Genomic DNA, 20306 nt, shown 5'->3' on the forward strand with positions numbered 1-20306 from the left:
AATAACCCTTATAATGTGTGCCAGTATAAAAAAATATCCCCTTGCAATGTGTGCCAGTAGAAAAATACCCCTTATAATGTGTGCCAGTAGAAAAAAATGCCCCTCATAATGTGTACCAATAAAAAAATGCCCCTTATAATGTATGCCAGTACAAAAATGGCCCTTATGTGCCAGTACATAAAACACCCCTTTTAGTGTCCCCATAGAACCAATGTCCTCATTGTGCCCTGCTTATAATGTGTGCCAGTACATAAATGCTCCCTTTATGTGTGCCAGTACGAAAATGTCTCTTTTTAGTGCCCCCTAGTAGAAACATCTACTACTTATGACCCCCCCCCCCCATAGTGCCCCAATGGCATGCTGCCAAATAAAAATAGCAAACTCAAATACTTGCCTCCATGCCGCTGTCAGGATGTGGTGCAGACTAGGTATCGACCGATTATCGGTTTTACCGATATTATCGGCCGATATTGAGGCTTTTGACAGTTATAGGTATCGGCATCTATTTTGCCGATATTCCGATAACGTATTGGGAAGACACGCGCTGCTCTCAGCGCTCTCTGTGTTCCCTCCGCAGCACAGGGGAGAAGGAAGCAGTGTCTCCCTCCCCCTGTGATGCAGCTGCTGCTGCCGCCTATGAGAGGAGAGAAGACAAGAGGAGGGGAGGGGCTGTGGCCGCTGCGCCACCAATGAAGATACCTCTCTCATTCATTCATATACAGGAGGCGGGAGCTGGCTGCAGAATCACATAGCCGGCTCCCGACCTCTATGAACGGCAGCTGCGGTCCGCGGTAGTTAACCCCTTAGGTGCCGCGGATCGCAGCTACCGCTCATAGAGGTCGGGAGCCGGCTATGTGATTCTGCAGCCAGCTCCCGCCTCCTGTATATGAATGAGAGACTTATCTTCATTGGTGGCGCAGTGCGCCCCCCCCCCAATTCCCCCAGTATTAATCATTTGTGGCGCAGTGCGCCCCCCACCTCCATCCCAATAGTAAAACCATTGGTGGCAGTGGCCACAGGATCCCCTCTCCCCTGCTCCTCTGATCGGAGCCCCAGCAGTGTAAGCCTGGGGCTCCGATCAGTTACCATGGCAGCCAGGACGCTATTGAAGCCGTGGCTGCCATGGTAAGCTCCATGCTGCTGTGTGCACAAAGCACAGAGCAGCAGGGACAGTGTGAGATCCTATTCACCCTGATAGAGATCTATCAGGGTGAATAGGACAAGGGTTCTAGTCCCTAAGGGGGCTAAAAGTTAGTAAAAAAAACCCACAAAAATATTAAGTATAAATGAAAAAGATTTACAAAAAAAAAATAATACATGTTAACAATAAACATTAATTTTCAGCCGATTTGTGTAGGAAATTTTTTTTTTCTCAAAAATTAAAATACCCAGAATATCGGTATAAATTATCGGCTATCGGCCTGAAAGTTGACAAATTATCGGTATCGGTATCGGCCCTAAAAAAATCAATATCGGTCGATCCCTAGTGCAGACACAGGCATTTTCCTATCTGTGTCCTAAACTGCATACTGCCCGGCTTATGTGGCTATATTATCATTGTGTCGCCTGTTCCGACTTCTGATAGGCTACATCACTCCTGTGCCCTGCTGCAGCATTTAACTGTAAAGCTGTCCTGAGGACAGCGATACAGTTGAGTATGGAAGATGAATACTTATACAATTGAAGAGCTCATTGCCCACGGCCCTGCATTGTTGGCAGTGTGTGCCTGACTAGCAGAATAAAAATGGGGTTCACCTCATGGTACAGATACAGATCTTTTATTCTGTCTCCTGGTTGCCATTCCATCCAAGACTATTCCTTATCTTGGAACAGGGAATTGACACTAGGGCAAAATACAGACAAGTGGTCTCCAGAGGACCCACTGTTTCTAGATTTGGTCTTCAAAATCAGAATTAATGAACTGCTCAGTCCAGTTTGCCATATTTGTCATGTATGGTATATTTTAAAGTAAATCTAAAATGATCCTGCTCAGATATTCTTTCTTTTAACATTCCTAAAAAGTAATGCAGAGTTTTCTTTCTCATGACTTTTATCACTTCTACGATATAGTGATGTATACATCTGAAAATACTTTACCCATTCTCAAAATATCACTTATAGTGTGAAGAAGGACAACAATCAAGTATCAAAGAACTTCTGAGTATCCAGACAGGCAACAATAATGAATTAATGATTGCGAATGCAGTATATGTAGAGGTGTTATTTCCAATTCTAAAAGTAAGTTGCAAAATTAAAGTTATTGTTTAATATTGTTCTCTTAGCTTAGTATTTTCATGTTATTCAATTTATGAATTTTATTAGCACAGATTACTTATGTACAGTATAATGTGTTGTGCAGTTCCTCCTGTAAGATGAATGTATGAATAATGGTTTTGCCATTTGCCGTCTAAACTGATACTAATGTATCTTCACCTAAAATCTGTCTAAACACTGACGCAAAATGACACAACTAGGGTTCTTAACTTTTTTTGACTTGCTCATGGTGGCAGGACTTAGCAGGCAGACCTAAGGTGCATTGTTTTGTGGCAAAATTACACCACAATTCTGAAATACAATTCTCTCTCAAACCAATTCATCCAATAATTGGTATAGGATTAAAGTGTCTAGCCATGCACCAGATTTATGATCCAGACACTGTGATAGTGCAACGGGCACCTCCCTCTAGTGCCCTCTCTGTAATGCGACCAATAAAGGTTAGACAAATAAAGACAGTAGCAGGGTGCAGAAGTGGTAACACCACTCTGGGGTGTTACATTCCCTCTTACTTAAAACCAAGCTGCCCTCGGCTTGTGCTTAGGATGTGCTCTAAGTGTACCCAAGGAAGGTTAGAGTGCTGCTTTAGACTATAGACTATTATGTCATACATATTCTAACATAGAGAGGGCTACCACTAGGTTCCTGCCCGTATGTGTAGGGTGTCTATTCACAGTTCGCCCTCTCTGTATAACCAGTGAACCAAAAAAGTCTGCACTAAGCTCTTAAATACTCCACACAGGACTGGGCCAGAGTCGTATATGGAGCGTGGAGGTGTCATGTACTGTAATGCCTCCACGATACTATGAGACGTCCGCAAATAGAAGGGTGACTTCGTCCTGTATTCCCTTCCTTGCACCAAGGTCTATAAAAAGCTTTTCGCACAGTCACCTTGATGACTAAACAGGTAGCTAAACATACATATCCATAAGGCTGCGCACTAAGCCTTAGAACACACCAAAGTAGGAGGAGGAGCTGGTTCTCTCCAAGAACTCCCACGAAGGTTAATCCCTCTAAACACACATTTTAGCAGTGGGGTTACCCTTGACGGTGTTAGATCTGCTTGTGACATAACCCAACGTCCTCAGAGGCAGTCCATATGAGCTAAAGTAAGGACGCTAACTATCTGGCCAACAAGCTTAAGTCCAAAGTCTATTTAAAAGTGTATACTTGGTCACATTACGGTACCTGTAAAAGAATACAGGCAATGGGCAAAACACTTGAACATTGCACAACCTGTAAAAATGTTAGTGCAAGAAGACAGTGTAAATATATAAGGCAATAGCATGGTGCAAATAAATTCACATGGAAGTCTTTTTCTTCAGTGGTGGCAGATCAAGTGCACCAAACTGGAACAAGCTTTTCAAAAGTCCTTTGTTTTCCATAGGAAATAGTACTGTCAAGATTTGTAATCCATATGAGATAGTAATGTCATTTGTAATCCACATAAGGTATAGGATAAAATAGCAGCAATGGCAAATGAGAACCCTTTTAGCAAAAGGGGCTCCCACTTAGCCTGAGAAGGGGGGGGGGAAAGGAAATGGTCGCAGACGTCCGCAACTGGGAGTTATTATCTGTAGATGGGGGAGGCCCTGACAAACCGCGCTCCTCTGGGAGAAAGTTAACCTAGGCTGGGCAACAGAACATAAAAATGGGCCAACTCGCTCTTGCTTGTCAGAAGCAGTCCATGTTGAGGCTCCAGTAGTTCAATGGAGGGTTTTCCTCACAGCACAGGGTCACTTACAAGAAGGGCTAGAAGTCTCAGCCTGGATCCCATACTTGAGGGTATAGAAGTCCTTCTTTAAGCTGCGAGACATCCTCATCACTGTCACTGCTAGCTCTGGTGCTCTCCACTAGAAACTTCATCTGCGATCTCCTGGTGGCCTTCTGTGGCAGAACTTTTAATTGGAGAATCACCCTCTTCTGGAGGATCCTCTGCAAGCCTTGGCTTTTTCCTTGTAGGTGACAGGTTCTCCGGACAGCAATAAAGGATAGACATTTGGTCTTTCATAGCAAGGAGCTCTGCATTTGGTGGTGGCTCTGGAGTGCATGGAGCAGTATCAGTGGACTTTTCACTAGTAGATAGGTCACTTTTCGTGATTGGAGGATCTGGTAGTGTCATATCAGGTGCTCTATCTTCAGCAGGCGGCTGAAAGGAAGTCTCGGAGGCTTCATGCAATTCCCTGAGTGAATGAGGTTCTCCTGAATAATGTGGAAGCCAAGGTGCTCCAAAGTAGTATGGCATAGTAAGAGTCATGATGCAGGTGGCTGCAGCTGCTGCTGGTGGATCTTCGCTGTCAGACATGGCTTTTGATACCCTATACCAGGCTAGAGGGGTCAATGTAAGCTAGATTGCAATTTAAGTGCACGTTTCTATGGGCAACGGTGGCAGAATTGGTGCATGGCTTCTTTAAGAGTCGCTGCAACTGCTCAATTTTGGAGAGTATGATGATCTGGCAGGCAGATTATATCCCCTAACAGTCTTTAGCAAGGTTATTTTCCCCAGCAGTACTCACACTCAGACCTCTGGACATTGCTTCTCAGGATCCAGGGAAGAAGGAACTGTATTTTCCCTTTTCTAAGATGGCCGCTGCTTCCACTTCCTGTAGGGGGTACAATTGGTTTCTCTGTCCTCCTGGGAACTTGTACTGAGCACTTTAGTTCCTCCTTCTGTAAGAATGGTTCCTTTTGTGGAGGTGGGCTGTTTGGTTCCCTCCCCTCTGCTTGGTGGATGTCTTCCTCTCAACACAGGATGCCCAAATCCAATATGGCCTATTAACCCCTGTTTAGAGATGTCCCGAACTATTCGCCGGCGAACAGTTCCCGGCAAACATCGCTTGCTCGCGTTCGCCGCGGCGGGTGAACATATGCGATGTTCGGTCCGCCCCCTACACGTCATCATTGAGCAAACTTTGACCCTGTACCTCACAGTCAGCAGACACATTCCAGCCAATCAGCATACCCTCCCTCCCAGACCCTCCCACCTCCTATCAAAAAGCAAGGACAGCATCCATCTTAGATTCATTCTGAAGCTGCAGTGTTAGTTAGAGCAGGGAGAGTGCTGCTGAATTAATAGGGAAATTGTTAGCTAGGCCAGTGTTCTGTGTCCACTCCAGTCCTCAAAGACTCATCTGCTGTAAGGACAGCGTCCTGACAGCACCCCAAAAAGCCCTTTTTTGGGCTGGAACATCAGTCTGCTTTTATTTATTTATTTTTCTATATATATGTACTGTGTGCACACCACTCATATCCGGTGGCACAGTACCTTGCAGATAAAAGTCATTTAATTTTTACGCTTTAATATAATTGCAGTTGCCTGCCAGTGTGTGTCAGGCCCACAGTCTGTACTGTGCCCACTGCCAGTGCCCACCACTCATATCGGGTGGCACATTACCTTGCACGCATAGTACCACTAATCTAAAAAGAAATGACAGGCAGAGGAAGGCCACCCCGCAGGGGCTGTCGTGGTCGTGGTGCTGTGATTTTCTTTGGCCCTAGAATAATGCCCAGTGTTCAGAGGCCACGTACCCTGAACTCGAAAAATTCTGAGGGCATAGTTGACTGGCTTACACAGGACACCCAATCTTCTACAGCTCCCGCTCGGAACCTTGACGCACCTTCCTCCTCCAGCTCAGCTTCAGGCACCTCTCAAGTTACCACTCGCCCGCCCGCCGCCACCACCAACACTAGCACCACAGCCGCTTCACTTGATCTGTCAGAGGAGTTATTTACACATCAGTTGGAAGAAATGAGTGATGCGCAACCATTATTGCCAAAGGATGTAGATAACAGGGATATGTCTCAGTCAGGCAGCATTACACACATGGACGTACGGTGTGATGATGATGATGATGTTGTACCCGCTGCTGCTTCCTTTGCTGAGTTGTCAGATGCAAATGAAGCGGTTGATGATGACGATGTGTCCGTGGATGTCACATGGGTGCCCGCTCGAAGAGAAGAAGAACAGGGGGAAAGTTCAGATGGGGAGACAGAGAGGAGGAGGAGACGAGTTGGAAGCAGGGGGAGGTCGTCGCAAGGAGCTACTGGCACAGTCAGACAGCATGTATCGGCACCCAGGGTCAGCCAGACAGCACGCCAATCAACGCATGCTGTTGCCACCACCAGAATGCCGTCATTGCAAAGCTCAGCAGTGTGGCATTTTTTTTGTGTGTCTGCCTCTGATGACAGCGATGCCATTTGCAACCTGTGCAAAAAGAAACTGAGTCGTGGGAAGTCCAACACCCACCTAGGTACAACTGCTTTGCGAAGGCACATGATCTCACATCAAAAACGCCTATGGGATCAACGCATGATGAGTACAAGCAGCACAGAAACTCAAAGCCACCATCCTCCTCCTGGTCCAGCATCTTCAGCCACGTCAACCACTGCTGTCCTCCTTGCCCCCTCTCAACCACCTGCCACTCCGACTCCCACCTTCAGCAGTTCCTGCTCATCTGCCCACAGTCAGGTGTCTGTCAAGGAAATGTTTGTGCGTAAGAAGCCAATGTCAGAGTCACCCCCTTGCCCGGCATCTGACAGCTGGCTTCTCGGAACTCTTAGCCCGCCAGCTTTTACCATACAAGCTGGTGGAGTCTGAGGCCTTCAAAAAATTTGTGGCTATTGGGACACGCATTGGAAGGTACCCGGCCGAATTTTTTTTCACAAAAGGCAATCCCCCAACCTGTACTCTATTGTGGAAAAGGAAGTCATGGCATGTCTGGCACACAGTGTTGGGGCAAGGGTCCATCTGACCACTGATAACTGGTCTGCAAAGCACGGTCAGGGCAGGTATATCACCTACACTGCGCATTGGGTAAACCTGCTGACGGCTGTCAAGCATGGAATGCGTGGCTCTGCAGAGGAGTTGGTGACACCGCCACGACTTGCAGGCAGGCCTGCTGCCACCTCCTCCACTCCTCCTACTCCATCCTCTTCGCTAACCTCCTCGGCTGAGTCCTCTTCTGCTGCTGCGTCTTGCTCCACATCAACTGCACCCCCCCCCCCCCTAGCTCCCCAGGGGCTATTCCACATCCCGGAAATGACAGTGTCACGCCGTCTTGGGGTTGACTTGCCTGAAAGCAGAGAGTCACACCGGACCAGCACTCCTGTCCGCCCTGAACGCACAGGTGGATCAGTGGCTGACCCCGACCAACTGGAGATCGGCAAAGTGGTGTGTGACAACGGAAGCAATTTGTTGGCGGCATTGAATTTGGGCAAGTTGACACATGTGTCATACATGGCACAATGTGTTGAATCTGATCGTACAACGCTTTGTGCATAAGTACCCAGGCTTACAGGACATCCTCAAGAAGGCCAGGAAGGTGTGTGGCCATTTCACGCGTTCCTACACGGCCATGGTGCACTTTTCAGATATTCATCGGCGAAACAACATGCCAGTAAGGCGCTTGATTTCCGACAGCCCGACACGTTGGAATTCAAAACTCCTAATGTTCGACCATCTGCTCCAACAAGAAAAAGCCATCAACAAGTATTTGTATGACCGGGGTGCTAGGACAGCCTCTGCGGAGCTGGGTATTTTTTTGCCACGTTACTGGACGCTCATGCGCAATGCCTGTAGGCTCATGCGTCCTTTTGAGGAGGTGACAAACCTAGTCAATCGCACCGAAGGCAGCATCAGCGACATAATCCCATTTATTTTCTTCCTGGAGCATGCCCTGTGAAGAGTGCTGGATCAGGCCGTAGATGAGCGTGAAGAGGAAGAGTTGTGGTCACCATCACCACCAGAAACAGCCTTATCATCATCGCTTGCTGGACCTGCGGCAACGCTGGAAGAGGAGTCTGAGGAAGAGGAGTCAGAGGAAGAATGTGGTTTTGAGGAGGAGGAAGACCAACCACAGCAGGCATCCCAGGGTGCTCGTTGTCACCTATCTGGTACCCGTGGTGTTGTACGTGGCTGGGGGGAAGAACAGACCTTCAATGAGATCAGTGAAGACGAGGAACGGGACATGAGTAGCTCGGCATCCAACCTTGTGCAAATGGGGTCTTTCATGCTGTCATGCCTGTTGAGGGACCCTCGTATAAAAAGGCTTAGGGAGAACGACCTGTACTGGGTGGCCACGCTACTAGACCCCAGTTATAAGCAGAAAGTGGCTGAAATGTTACCGAATTACCGGAAGTCGGAAAGGATGCAGCAGTACCAAAACAAGTTAAAAATTATGCTTTACACAGAGTATAAGGGTGATGTCACAGCATAATGGGAATCTAACAGGGGAAGAGGTGAAAGTAATCCTCCTCCTACCATGACCACGCCGGCAAGGACAGGACGCTTTACAGACGTGTTGTTGATGGAGGACATGCAGAGCTTTTTAAGTCCTACGCATCGCCACAGCCCTTCGGGGTCCACCCTCAGAGAACGACTCGACCGACAGGTAGCAGACTACCTCGCCTTAACTGCAGATATCGACACTCTGAGGAGCGATGAACCCCTTGACTACTGGGTGTGCAGGCTTGACCTGTGGCCTGAGCCCTCCCAATTTGCAATAGAACTTCTGGCCTGCCCCGCTTCAAGTGTCCTGTCAGAAAGGACCTTCAGCGCAGCAGGAGGTATTGTCACTGAGAAGAGAAGTTGCCTAGGTCAAAAAAGTCTAGATTACCTCACCTTTATTAAGATGAATGAGGCATGGATCCCGAAGGGACTGACAGTGGGGGATGCATTTGACTAAAAAAGGCCTGATGAGATGCCTTGGGCTAAAAATGGTCCACACACTGCTGTATTTAATCTCTGCATGCCGGATGACTTGCGTGACTTCTCCGCCACCAACTAGGGTTCAAGCCGCAATGTTTTAGTGCACTTTCTGCCTGGAAAACATAATTTTTTCCGTCCGCTGCTACAGCAGCGGCTGCAACAATACCTAATTGTACATGCCTATTTTCTCTGGCCTCTGGTGCTGCACTGTTGCTGCAAAAACAAAACAAAAAAAAGGCACATACATGTGTCAATTCCCCTTCGTGATCATTACCTTATTGTGGTGAAGGGGCTTGCGTATAACAATGAAGCGATCACCATTATGAGTGTGTTGGCAATGTTGGCACATCCCAGATAATAAGGTCGTTGCTTCATTGTGAACAGACCAAAAGCGATCGGCTGGATACATTTTCATAGAAAAAACATTAATTTTCTTTGTGATCATCTAAGGTGATCATTAAAGCCTACTAGGCCAACAATGGGCCCACACTGCAGAATCATTGTTTTCGGGGTCACTTAACTGTCACTGAACTACCTCAGCACGACCATAGAATTTGAAAAACCACCATCGCCTGCAATCTCCCAAACGTGCACACGAGCACAGTCATCACTACACCAAGATTGACGCATAGAGGAATAAAATTTATGTCATGAGTGTGTCAACTATTGACAACTCTTTGCGGTTGTCTAGAAATCTATTCGATACACGTCCCCTGATAGGGGACGTAACAGGGATTAAACTGATAAGAATAGTACTACTTAACACACCACTCATATAGGGTGGCACGGTACATTGCACGGCGCACGCGCAGTGCCCCAAATTGGAAGTAAGAGGACCGACCAACCATCTTTTTCTATCTCCCGGTTACTAAAATCTATTCCATACACCGTTCCCTGATAGGGGACAAAACAGAGATTAAACTGGTAAGAACAGATTTATTAATTAAAAAAAAGACAGCCTCTGCGGAGCTGGGTATTTTTTGGCCACGTTACTGAACGCTCATGCACAATGGCTGTAGGCTCATGCGTCCTTTTGCGGAGGTGACAAACCTGGTCAGTCAAACCCAAGGCAACATCATCGACCTCATCCCATATGCGTTTTTTCTGGAGCGTGCCCTGCGAAGAGTGCTGGATCAGGCCGTAGATGAGCATGAAGAGGAAGAGTTGTGGTCACATCACCACCAGAAGCAGCCTTGTCGTCGATTTCTGGACCTGCGGCAACGCAGAGAGAGGAGTCTGAAGAAGAGGAGTCAGAGGAGGAAGGTGGCTTTGAGGAGGTGGAAGACCAACCACAGCAGGCGTCCCAGGGGGCTTGTTGTCACCTTTCGGGGACCCTTGGTGTTCTACGTGGCTGGGTGGAGGAAGAGACCTTCAATGACGTCAGTGAGGACAAGGAACGGGACATGGCTAGCTTGGTATCCAACCTTGTGCAACTGGGGAGTCTGCGGTTGTGCAAATGGACTATTTGCAGTTGTTTGCGGTGCATTAAACGGGGAGTTTTGTCTGTCAGAGTTTGGTCTGTCACTGTGAAGCGGGCGTAACCCTTACACTACCTGATCGATACAACATCATACTTGATCGTATACACACTAGGATGTTTTAAAGCACGTTATTCCAAACTATTTAGGAATGTTAGGTGATTTATGCCCTTTATGGATTAAAACCCGACTCTGCGTCAACTACGTAATTTTCCATGGGAGTTTTGCCATGGATCCCCCTCCGGCATGCCACAGTCCAGGTGTTAGTCCCCTTGAAACAACTTTTCCATCACTATTGTGGCCAGAAAGAGTCCCCTGTGGGTTTTAAAATTCGCCTGCCTATTGAAGTCTATGGCGGTTCGCGAACATTTGCGGAAATTCATGTTCGCCGTTTGCGAATGGAATATTTTATGTTCGACATCTCTACCCCTGTTTTGCCACAGTGCTGCAACTAATGCAGATTCACACTCTCCAGCAGTAAGTAGACGCTATAAAGTCTCTTGTAGGGGGTTTTACAGATAGAGGGGGCCTTCCAGGCGCAAAAGTAGATCCTGTTACGTGACGCCAAAATTGCAATGGGCGCCTCCCCCTAGGGTATTCTCTGTAATGCGACCTAGGTATAGGAATGCCGAGTGGTATAGTGCGGCCTATCTGTGTCTTTATCTGTGTCACGGTGCTCCTACCTGGATAGCGCTGGACCCCAGGCTTTGGCAAAGCAATAAATAGGGGGAATAATTGAGCGATTTGAAAGAAAGATTGAGTCCAGACCTTGTATGTAGTTGAACAGCAGCTTTACTTGAATGAAACATTCAGGAGAAACAGTCTACAAACTTTGTCTTGGTCCCAGCAGGCTTTAGCATTAAACTGGCAGGCAAACTCATCTCTGCTACATCTGTTTCTCTCTGGCTCTGCTGTACTGACAGGCTGACTGTATGACTTTGCATCTGCTGTATGCTGCACTTCTTTCTTAGTAGTCTGTCTCTAGATTAGGCAAGGGAACTCTCCACCTGGCTCCTGAGGCTTCAAGCTTTGGCCTCCATGGCCAGCAGAGCTTAAGGTGCTCTGGCTGGCATGGGCATGTCCAGTAGAGACGTGCCCTGCACACCTTCCCCTAGCAGGGGGGTAAGCTAAACTAACTAGAACTGGTCTCCACCCTTCCTGCAGGAAGAAGGATTCGCCCACTTCTCCACAGAGGGGGTTAGAATGGAATGGAAAGCTCCATTCTATGTGACTGTAACTCTGCCGTGTTTTCTGCCACCTGCTGGTGAACCAGGCACATTACATGAAATAAACTGTTGCAAACAAAATAGGAATGCACATTGTGGAGGACCTGGAATAAATACACAAGATGACATTCCGGTTACACCAATAAAGAAAGTAGCAGGGTGCAGAAGTGGTAACACCACTCTGGGGTGTTACAATAGATCTGGTATAGGTCTAAACAGCCTGTCTAAATTTACATCATCTATATGATTAGTACATCTGGGTCATTGGGTAGTTATCCTCCCCAAATGCCAGTTTCATGGCTTAAAAAAGTCGCAAACTCTGGTTTTTTACCGGTACTGTGACTAAATTTATATGCAGTTGGCGTTTCTACATCAGCACTTTCTGAAAAGGGGGTGTGATGTGTGTGGGGCCATCAGCCCCTGCACATTTATCATTAACCCCACTTTTTGGGTTAAATGATGACTGAAATATACGTTAACTATGAGCTGGATTTCAATCTCGGAACACAGACTGCCAGAGGGTGCACTTAATTTATGATGAGAAATGCCACCATCATAAACATGAGTCCCCTTGCAGCACAAGGCATAGCAAATGCCGGACTTGATAAATCTCCACCATTCTGTCTTCCCACTCATCCTAATGCAGTCTAATCCGTGCTGACAGTGTAAGAGTTTGAGGGGAAAACACTGTATTGGTAATGTCCAGGTAAATTCCAGGAAGAAATATAGTGAAACTTCACAATGCAGAGTTCTAATTAAAGGTGCTCTTTTATTGTTATTTTAGGCAAAATAAAAACATTTACTAAAACTGGTAGGAGAGCTGGCAGGTTGTCTTCAATGAGTAAACACAGCCTTACCACAGACTTACACATTAGTATCATTTGCCTTGTACGGTTTGTTAACTATTTCTGATTGAAATTCTTTATTTCAGAACTATTTAGAAACTTTAACAAAAGACTACGGGGCAGAGAGCAATAATGTGGACTTCAAGACTAATGCAGAAGTAGAAAGACAAAAAATAAATGAATGGGTAAAAAGCAAAACCAATGGTAAGTAATTTTTACCACTTACCATATATTGTGCACCTCTGCACTGTTCTATAACTTTCATGGACCGTTCTTTCTTAAAGGGGTTGGACACTTTCTGGTTACTGTTGACCATTGTGTATGTAAGATGATTATATGACACTTACTAATATACCCTTTGGGGATTTTCTGTGACGTTTGCTATATTTCACAGGTCCCCTTGTTGGGCAAATCTTCTGTGCTATCCACACAGGAGATCTGTCCATAAGATGGCTGCTGATGGAGGGTCATGTGACCAGGTAAAAAAAACTCCAGACACATCACTCAGCCTTCTCCAATCTCCGCTCAAATACATTACATCTGCCATCTGCACTTGAAATATGGAGAGTTTAGGACTACGCCAACAAGTGAAAATACCTTATGAAATATAGAAAATGGTGCAGAATATAAAAAAAATACTATATTAGTAAGTGCCATATAGAGATCTTACAAACACATCGATCAAAAAGTGGCCAACCCTTTTAACGTTTGTAGTATTGCAGAGAAATCCATGTTTACTATATACTAGAGATGGGCAAACCTTTTGAGATTCAGTTTGTTTCAGGTTCGCCAATTTTTTTGAAAGTTTGGCTCAGACCCGAATTGATTCTACCTCAACCAAAATTGCTCCGATTGCCCTAAAAATTTGTATATAACACCCTCTAGTCTTCTAGGACTCATAATTTCTAGGAAAAGATGTTATCCCTTTTCATTAATTTTTTAATAAATTTTTGCTTTTTCTCGCCCTCCCTCCCTAAGCTCTTGAATAGTGATGGCCTTGCGGTTCGCCCGGCGGTCGGTTCGCGGTGAACTTTGCTCGTTCACGATTCGCCAAACATGCGAACATATGGCAATATTCTTTTACATTGTGAAGAACTTTGACCCATGACACATCCAATGTTTTGCACTCACGCAGAAAAATCGCGCATGTTCCCTCAACGCAAACGCACCTTTTCCCGCACATACAAGGGTCTCAATGGTAGACTATTGCATGCCCACGTACCTAAGCCTGTGTGACGCCTGAAAACCCTATAATAGTGAGGGGACACGACCACCGGCTCCCTGCACTTAATACGGAGGGAGTCAGGGTCACCTAGAATCAAGCCAGCAAGCATACACAATAAAGTAAAGGACTTATCTGAGCAAACAGCAGCAGCAGCCTCCAGCAGTGAACACTTCATCCAGGAAGTAGTATAAACCGCAAAGTGAGGCAGTATGGGAGGGAATATAAAGGAAGACTATTATGTCTAAATAAGTGACACCTGGCAGAAGGAAAGGAGATGAGAAAGTGAAACCAAAACAAAGAACATCATACAAGAGGTAGAGAAGAACGTCTGCCAGACCTTCTCACAGAACTGGCGGTGACAGTCACAGTGAGGAAGCCGGCACCAGGAGCACGTTCTTCACTCACTGCGCCTGCGCCGAATGCAGAAGTGGGCGGCGCAGGCGCGGGATTTCTTCAGCGATCCAGCTAACTCGGACGTCACTCAAGAGGAGCGGGGCGGGCTAAACAGAGGACCTGTGCGGGATAAATGGTTAGTGGACCGAGCTTCTAGGTGCTGAATCAACGCCCTCATAGCACCTAGATGCTCATTATCATATTTGAAAAGTGTGTTTTTTAGGAGAACGGCGGCAGAACAAAAGTATAAAGAACACTGATATGTACTGCTGACATTAGCACATCGCTAATGTCAGTCAGCTACATAACAGAATTTCTGATGATAGAAACCCTTTAAATAATGCTGGTGTTCTTGAATATCAATATAGCCATGATCACAGAAGTATCAGAAAACTTATACTTATCTATATAAAAGTATAGATGAATCGAAGTTACATAAAGTTTTAACTAAAAGATCAGGTACAAAGCAGGGTAAGGCCAAGGTGTTCCTTTATAGTGATGGACGAACATCGGCCGGGACGTTTCGCGAAAGCGTGTTCGCGATCAAATGTTTGCGAACCGCGCGTTCGCGGCGGGGCCCATTCAATTTAATGGCAGGTGAACCTGAAAAACCTTTAGGTCATATTTGCAGCCACCAAATACTTAATAGAAGTGCACAAATAATTAATTTGGCATTGCGACTTCCTCATCTATCTGCTCCTGCATCTCGATGGCTTGATCAATGACACGACGCAATGCATGTTCCAGAAAGAAGGCGTAAGGTACGATGTCACTGATGATGCCCTGGCTGCGACTGACCAGTTTGGTGATCTCATCAAATAGCCGCAGAAGTCTGCATGCGTCGCGCAAAAAAACAAAACCAAACTCCCCAGAACCTGTCCTGCTGCAGAGTTCGTACAGGTAGTCATTAACGGCACGTTGCTGCTGAAGCAGCCTATCAAGCATATACAAGGTGGAGTTCCAGTGCTTCAGGCTGTCTCAAATCAGACGTCTGATGGGCAGGTGGTGTCGCCGCTGAACGTCATCAAGGCGAGCCATGGCCGTGTAAGATCTTCTTCTAAAATGGCCAAATATTTTAATGGCCTGACGCAAGACGTCCTGGACCCCGGGGTATTTGGGAACGAATCGCTGCACGACTAAGTTCAGGACATGTGCCATGCACGGCACGTGTGTCATTTTGCCCTGTTTCAGCGCACTCAGCAGAATGGCACAGTTGTTGCACACTACTTTACCAACTGTCAAATTGAGCGGGGTTAGCCACTGATTGGCCTGTGACCGCAGAGCTGAGTGTGGCACTTGGCTTCCATGCACAGCATGGCAACATCTCACCTGGCACGTCGAATGGATTCTGGGGATCTTGGGGGGTGCAGTGGAAGAGGCGGTAGCAGTACAAAAGGAGGAGTCAGCCGAGGAGGAGACTGAGGATGGAGTAGGAGAAGAGGCAGGCCTGCATGCAATCCGCTGCGGTAACACCAAATCCACACGGGTGCCACGGGTTACATGCTTGACGGCCATCAGAAGGTTCACCCAGTGGGCAGTAAAAGTTATGTACCTTCCCTGCCCGTGTTTGCTAGACCACGTGTCTGTGGTCAGATGTATCTTGGCACAGACACTGTGTACCAGAGATATATTCAATTGCCGCTGAACGTGGCCATATACAGTGCTGCCCATAATTATTCATACCCCTGGCAAATTTTGACTTAAAGTTACTTTTATTCAACCAGCAAGTAATTTTTTGATGGGACATTACATAGGTGTCTCCCAAAAGATAATAAGACGATGTACAAGAGGCATTATTGTGGAAAAAAAAAGATTTCTCAGCTTTTATTTACATTTGAGCAAAGTGTCCAGTCCAAAATTATTCATACCCTTCTCAATAATCAATAGAAAAGCCTTTATTGGCTATTACAGCAATCAACGCTTCCTATAATTGCAGACCAGCTTTTTGCATGTCTTCACAGGTATTTTTGCCCATTCATGTTTAGGAATGAGCTCCAAATCTTTCAGGTTAGAGGGTCTTCCAGAGGTTAAAGGGGAATCCATTAACCGGGTATCGCACAGAATACAATGCACTTTTAATTAAAGGAAAAAATATGGGTATACTTGATGATAAAACATTTACCTTTTTAAGTGCAGACGCCTCAGTTACCCCTATCATCCACGCTCTTCCTAAAATGCACAAGAAAATCATTCCCCCACCACTTAGACCCATAGTATCCGGTATAGGATCGCTTCTTGAGAGGATAGGTGCATGGTTGGATGGCATATTACAACCTCTTGTGAAAAGGCTGCCTAGGTATCTAAAAGATACCACTGATGTCCTTAAAGCAATGTCACATAGGAGATGGGATAAACCATACATGTGGCTTACTATGGATGTTATCGCTTTATATCCCTCCATACCTCATGACATAGCGTTGCAATCCATTGAGTACCATCTAGACAGATATAGTAGTCAATCGCCAGATTCAATAGACTACATGTCAGACATCACTCAATTTCTCCTAACACATAACTATTTCAGTTTTGACCAGGTGTTCTTTTTGCAAATTTGTGGAGTTTCTATGAGGGCCAAATTTTTCTCCTTCTTTGGCTAACCTGACGATGGGTTACTGGGAGGAACGTTATTTGTTTTCCAATACGAATACTTTTTGCTCTGTCATCGTCTGGTATGGCAGATACATCGATGATCTGCTCCTTATATGGAGCGGCGATGTGTCTGCCATACCGGACTTTGTCGAGTATTTAAATACCAATTCATACAACCTACGTTTCACCAACTCCATAGATTTTCATAGCATTTCCTTCCTAGATTTGACTCTCATAGGCATTTCTGATAAATTTGTATATACAGAAACGTATCACAAAGAGATCACAGGTAACACCATTTTGCAAGCAAGCAGTCACCATCCCAACCATACCATTAAAGCCATTCGGGTAGGTATATTCATCAGAGCTAAAAGAAATTGTAGTACCCAAGTGGGTTTTGATAAAGAAGCAGATTATATTTGGAACAGGTTGAAAAAAAGAGGTTACCCTAGTTGGATGCTAAAAAGAGCCAAAAATATAGCTGCCAATAAAAATTAGATGAATTACTTTCTAAACCAGAAAAATATCCACATAAAGCTCCAACCAGACGTTCCAAACCCACCATGGTACTTACATACAGTTGACAATTCAGCTCCATTAAACAGGCGGTTTACAAATGCCTCCCTATCCTATATGAGGATAGTATCTTGTATGATACACTCAAGGATGGGTGCAGAATTGTCCCCCGACGGTCCTGCACATTGGCTAACATGCTGTCTCCCTCATTTTTTTTACTAAAACTGGTTTTACCAGGAGCTCCTGGCTATATTATCGGGGCTTCACTAAATGTGGAAGACATCCATGTAAGACCTGCAATTTTGTACACTGCACTACTACGTTTGAAAATGCAACACATACGGAAAATTTTAACAAAAGTTACATTAATTGCAATTCAACTGGTGTAATTTATATCATCAAATGCATATGTTGTGATCTTTGTTATGTAGGCTGTACTACTAGACAACTAAAAACACGAATACGAGAACATCTCAATTATGTGGCCAATCCCCAAGCTTTGGGGATTTCTAGCGCAGCGAAACATTTTATCAATATGCATAATAGAAATGTCAGCTACTTACGGATATTTGCTATTGAGAAAGTAACTCTTCCCTTTAGAGGTGGTAATCTGAAGAAAAAAATCCTCCTGAGGGAGGCTTATTGGATCTTCAGGTTAGGTACAAGGTACCTTGCAGGTCTCAATCTTAAAAAATAATTAATGCTGTTATCACTAATGGCCAATTTCTCCCTTAGATTTATTATTTATGATAGTATTGTCATTCAGAGTTAGGAGCAGTTTTAACATCCACACTCTTAATACAGACATCCAATTTTGGTATTGGTGACTGTTCACACCTAGCGGTTTTTCAACCGGTACCAATGTTGCAGGATTTTGTTAGGAGTTGTGCTCTGACATGGTTTTATGTATCCACTTTTTATGTCCCATGTATCACTTGGCATTCTTAATACTATACTAGACAGCGGTGGTCTGTCTTTTTATGGTTTTGTAGTATATGTTTTGTCATGTTTAAAGGTGTTGGATTTGATACGTGGCAACCCAGGGGTTAAGTGGCTGTGTATTCAGCAGTTTTCCTTCCCTTACTTGCTGGTAAAATAAAAGTAACTTTAAGTCAAAATTTGCCAGGGGTATGAATAATTATGGGCAGCACTGTAGCTCCGGGATGCCCTTCTGGGAGAAATATTTCCTTCCAGGGACCTTCCATTGAGGTGTGCCAATGGCCACAAGTTTTCTAAAGGCCTCCGAGTCCACCAGTTTATATGGCAGTAGTTTGTGGGCTAGCAGTTCCGACAAGCCAGCAATCAGCCGTTGGGCAAGAGGGTTATCCGGCGTCATCAACTTTTTACGCTCGAACATTTGGGCCACGGAAGCCTGCCTTCTGCCAGATGAACGCGACAACGGCACGGTGTAAGGTGGAGTGGAGGACAAATGGGAGGAAAGAGAAGGAGAAGAGGCAGGATGTGGAGTGCCGGGAGTGTGGATTTGGGGGTTCTGATGGCGTTGCTCCAACTGGGCTTGGTGATGGGGGGCCAGGGGCCGCCTTAAGGCGGTCGTCCCTAGGCGAGTGTTGGGCTTACCGCGACTTATGTGTTGACAGCACAGGCTGCAGATGGCAACACTATTGTCAGCAGCGCTAAGAAAAGCCCACACTGCGGAGCCATGTGCCGGCGTCCTGGGAGTGCAAGATGTGACCGCGCATGGTGGATGACTCGCTCCAGATACAATTGCAGTCTGCTTTTTGCCTCCTGTGCACTGCGAGATCTGCTGCTTCTCCTCCCTATCTGCTGCTCTGTCTCTCCCTCTGAACTCCCCTCCTCTTCCTCTCTTGTGGACACCCACGTGACATCCATCGACACGTCATCATCGTCACCTTCACCACCACTGACATTAGAGATCTCTGAGTAGACAGCAACAGCGGGGACCCCCCTCCTTGGGCTGATCTGGGTTCTGTTGTCAAACCACTGGGTGGTGGCCGTTGCTAACTCCTCTTCCTCATCTGATGCCAAGAATAGCTGTGCATTGGTAAGGTCTGGGAATGGATGGGAAAATAATTCCTCTGACTCGAGTGGAGGGGCTATGGTGGTGGTGGTAATGGTGTCTTTGGGGGTGCACACAGCAGAGAGTGAGGAGGGTGCAGATACAGAGGAGGGTGCAGAAGCGGAAGGGTGAGTGAGCCACTCAACCAACTCCGGTGCGTCCTTTGACATAATTGCATGCACCTTCTCCAACTTTGCACTTAGGCCAACTGGTCTGGTGCACCTACCCGACCCCTACCACCCCTGCAGAATGGCCTGCCTCTTCCTCTGCCTGTCATTTTCAAAATGACCCTGGGCCAAAGTCCCTAGAGAAGAGCAGTATTTGTAGAAGCAGGTATATCGCAGGCCTCAATCAGTATTTGGTGGAAGCCGGTATCTCGCACTCTCAATCAGTATTTTGTGGAAGCCGGTATATAGAACCCCTTAATCATTATTTTGTAGAAGCAGGCATATCGCACCCCTCAAGTATTTTGTGGAAAACAGGTATATAGAACCCCTCAATCAATATTTGGTGTAAGCAGGTATATAGAACCCCTTAATCAGTATTTTGAGGAAGCCGGTCTATCACAGGCCTCAATTAATATTTAGTAGAAGCAGGTATATCGCACCCCTCAATCAGTATTTTGTGGAAGCCGATGTATCGTGGGCCTCAATCAATATAGAACCCCTTAATCAGTATTTTGTAGAATAAGTTATATCGCACCCCTTAATCAGAATTTTGTGGAAACGGGAATATAGAACCCCTGAATCAATATTTGGTGGAAGCAGGTATATCACACCCCTCACTCAGTATTTTGTGGAAGCAGGTATATCCCACCGCTCAATCAGTATTTTTTGGAAGCAGCTATATAAAACCCCTCAATCAATATTTTGTGGAAGCAAATATATCACACCCCTCAATCAGTGTTTTGTGGAAGCAGGTATATTGCACCCCTCAATAAGTATTTTGTAGAAGCAGGCATATAGAACTCCTTAATCAGTATTTTGTGGAAGCAGGTATATAGAAACCCTGAATCA

At 45.8% G+C, this 20306-nt stretch overlaps 1 protein-coding gene across 1 annotated transcript in view; it reads left to right on the forward strand.

The window, feature by feature from the left end:
* LOC121001016 (serpin B3-like) overlaps positions 1-20306 on the forward strand; it is a 63465-nt gene that overhangs the window by 37659 nt on the left and 5500 nt on the right. The window contains exons 4-5 of the mRNA XM_040431874.1: positions 2122-2238; positions 12616-12733. Coding sequence (XP_040287808.1) covers positions 2122-2238; positions 12616-12733 — 235 coding nt within the window. The remainder of the gene's footprint in view (positions 1-2121; positions 2239-12615; positions 12734-20306) is intronic.

The sequence above is a fragment of the Bufo bufo genome, chromosome 5, assembly GCF_905171765.1.
Source record: "Bufo bufo chromosome 5, aBufBuf1.1, whole genome shotgun sequence".
Lineage (NCBI taxonomy): Eukaryota > Metazoa > Chordata > Amphibia > Anura > Bufonidae > Bufo > Bufo bufo.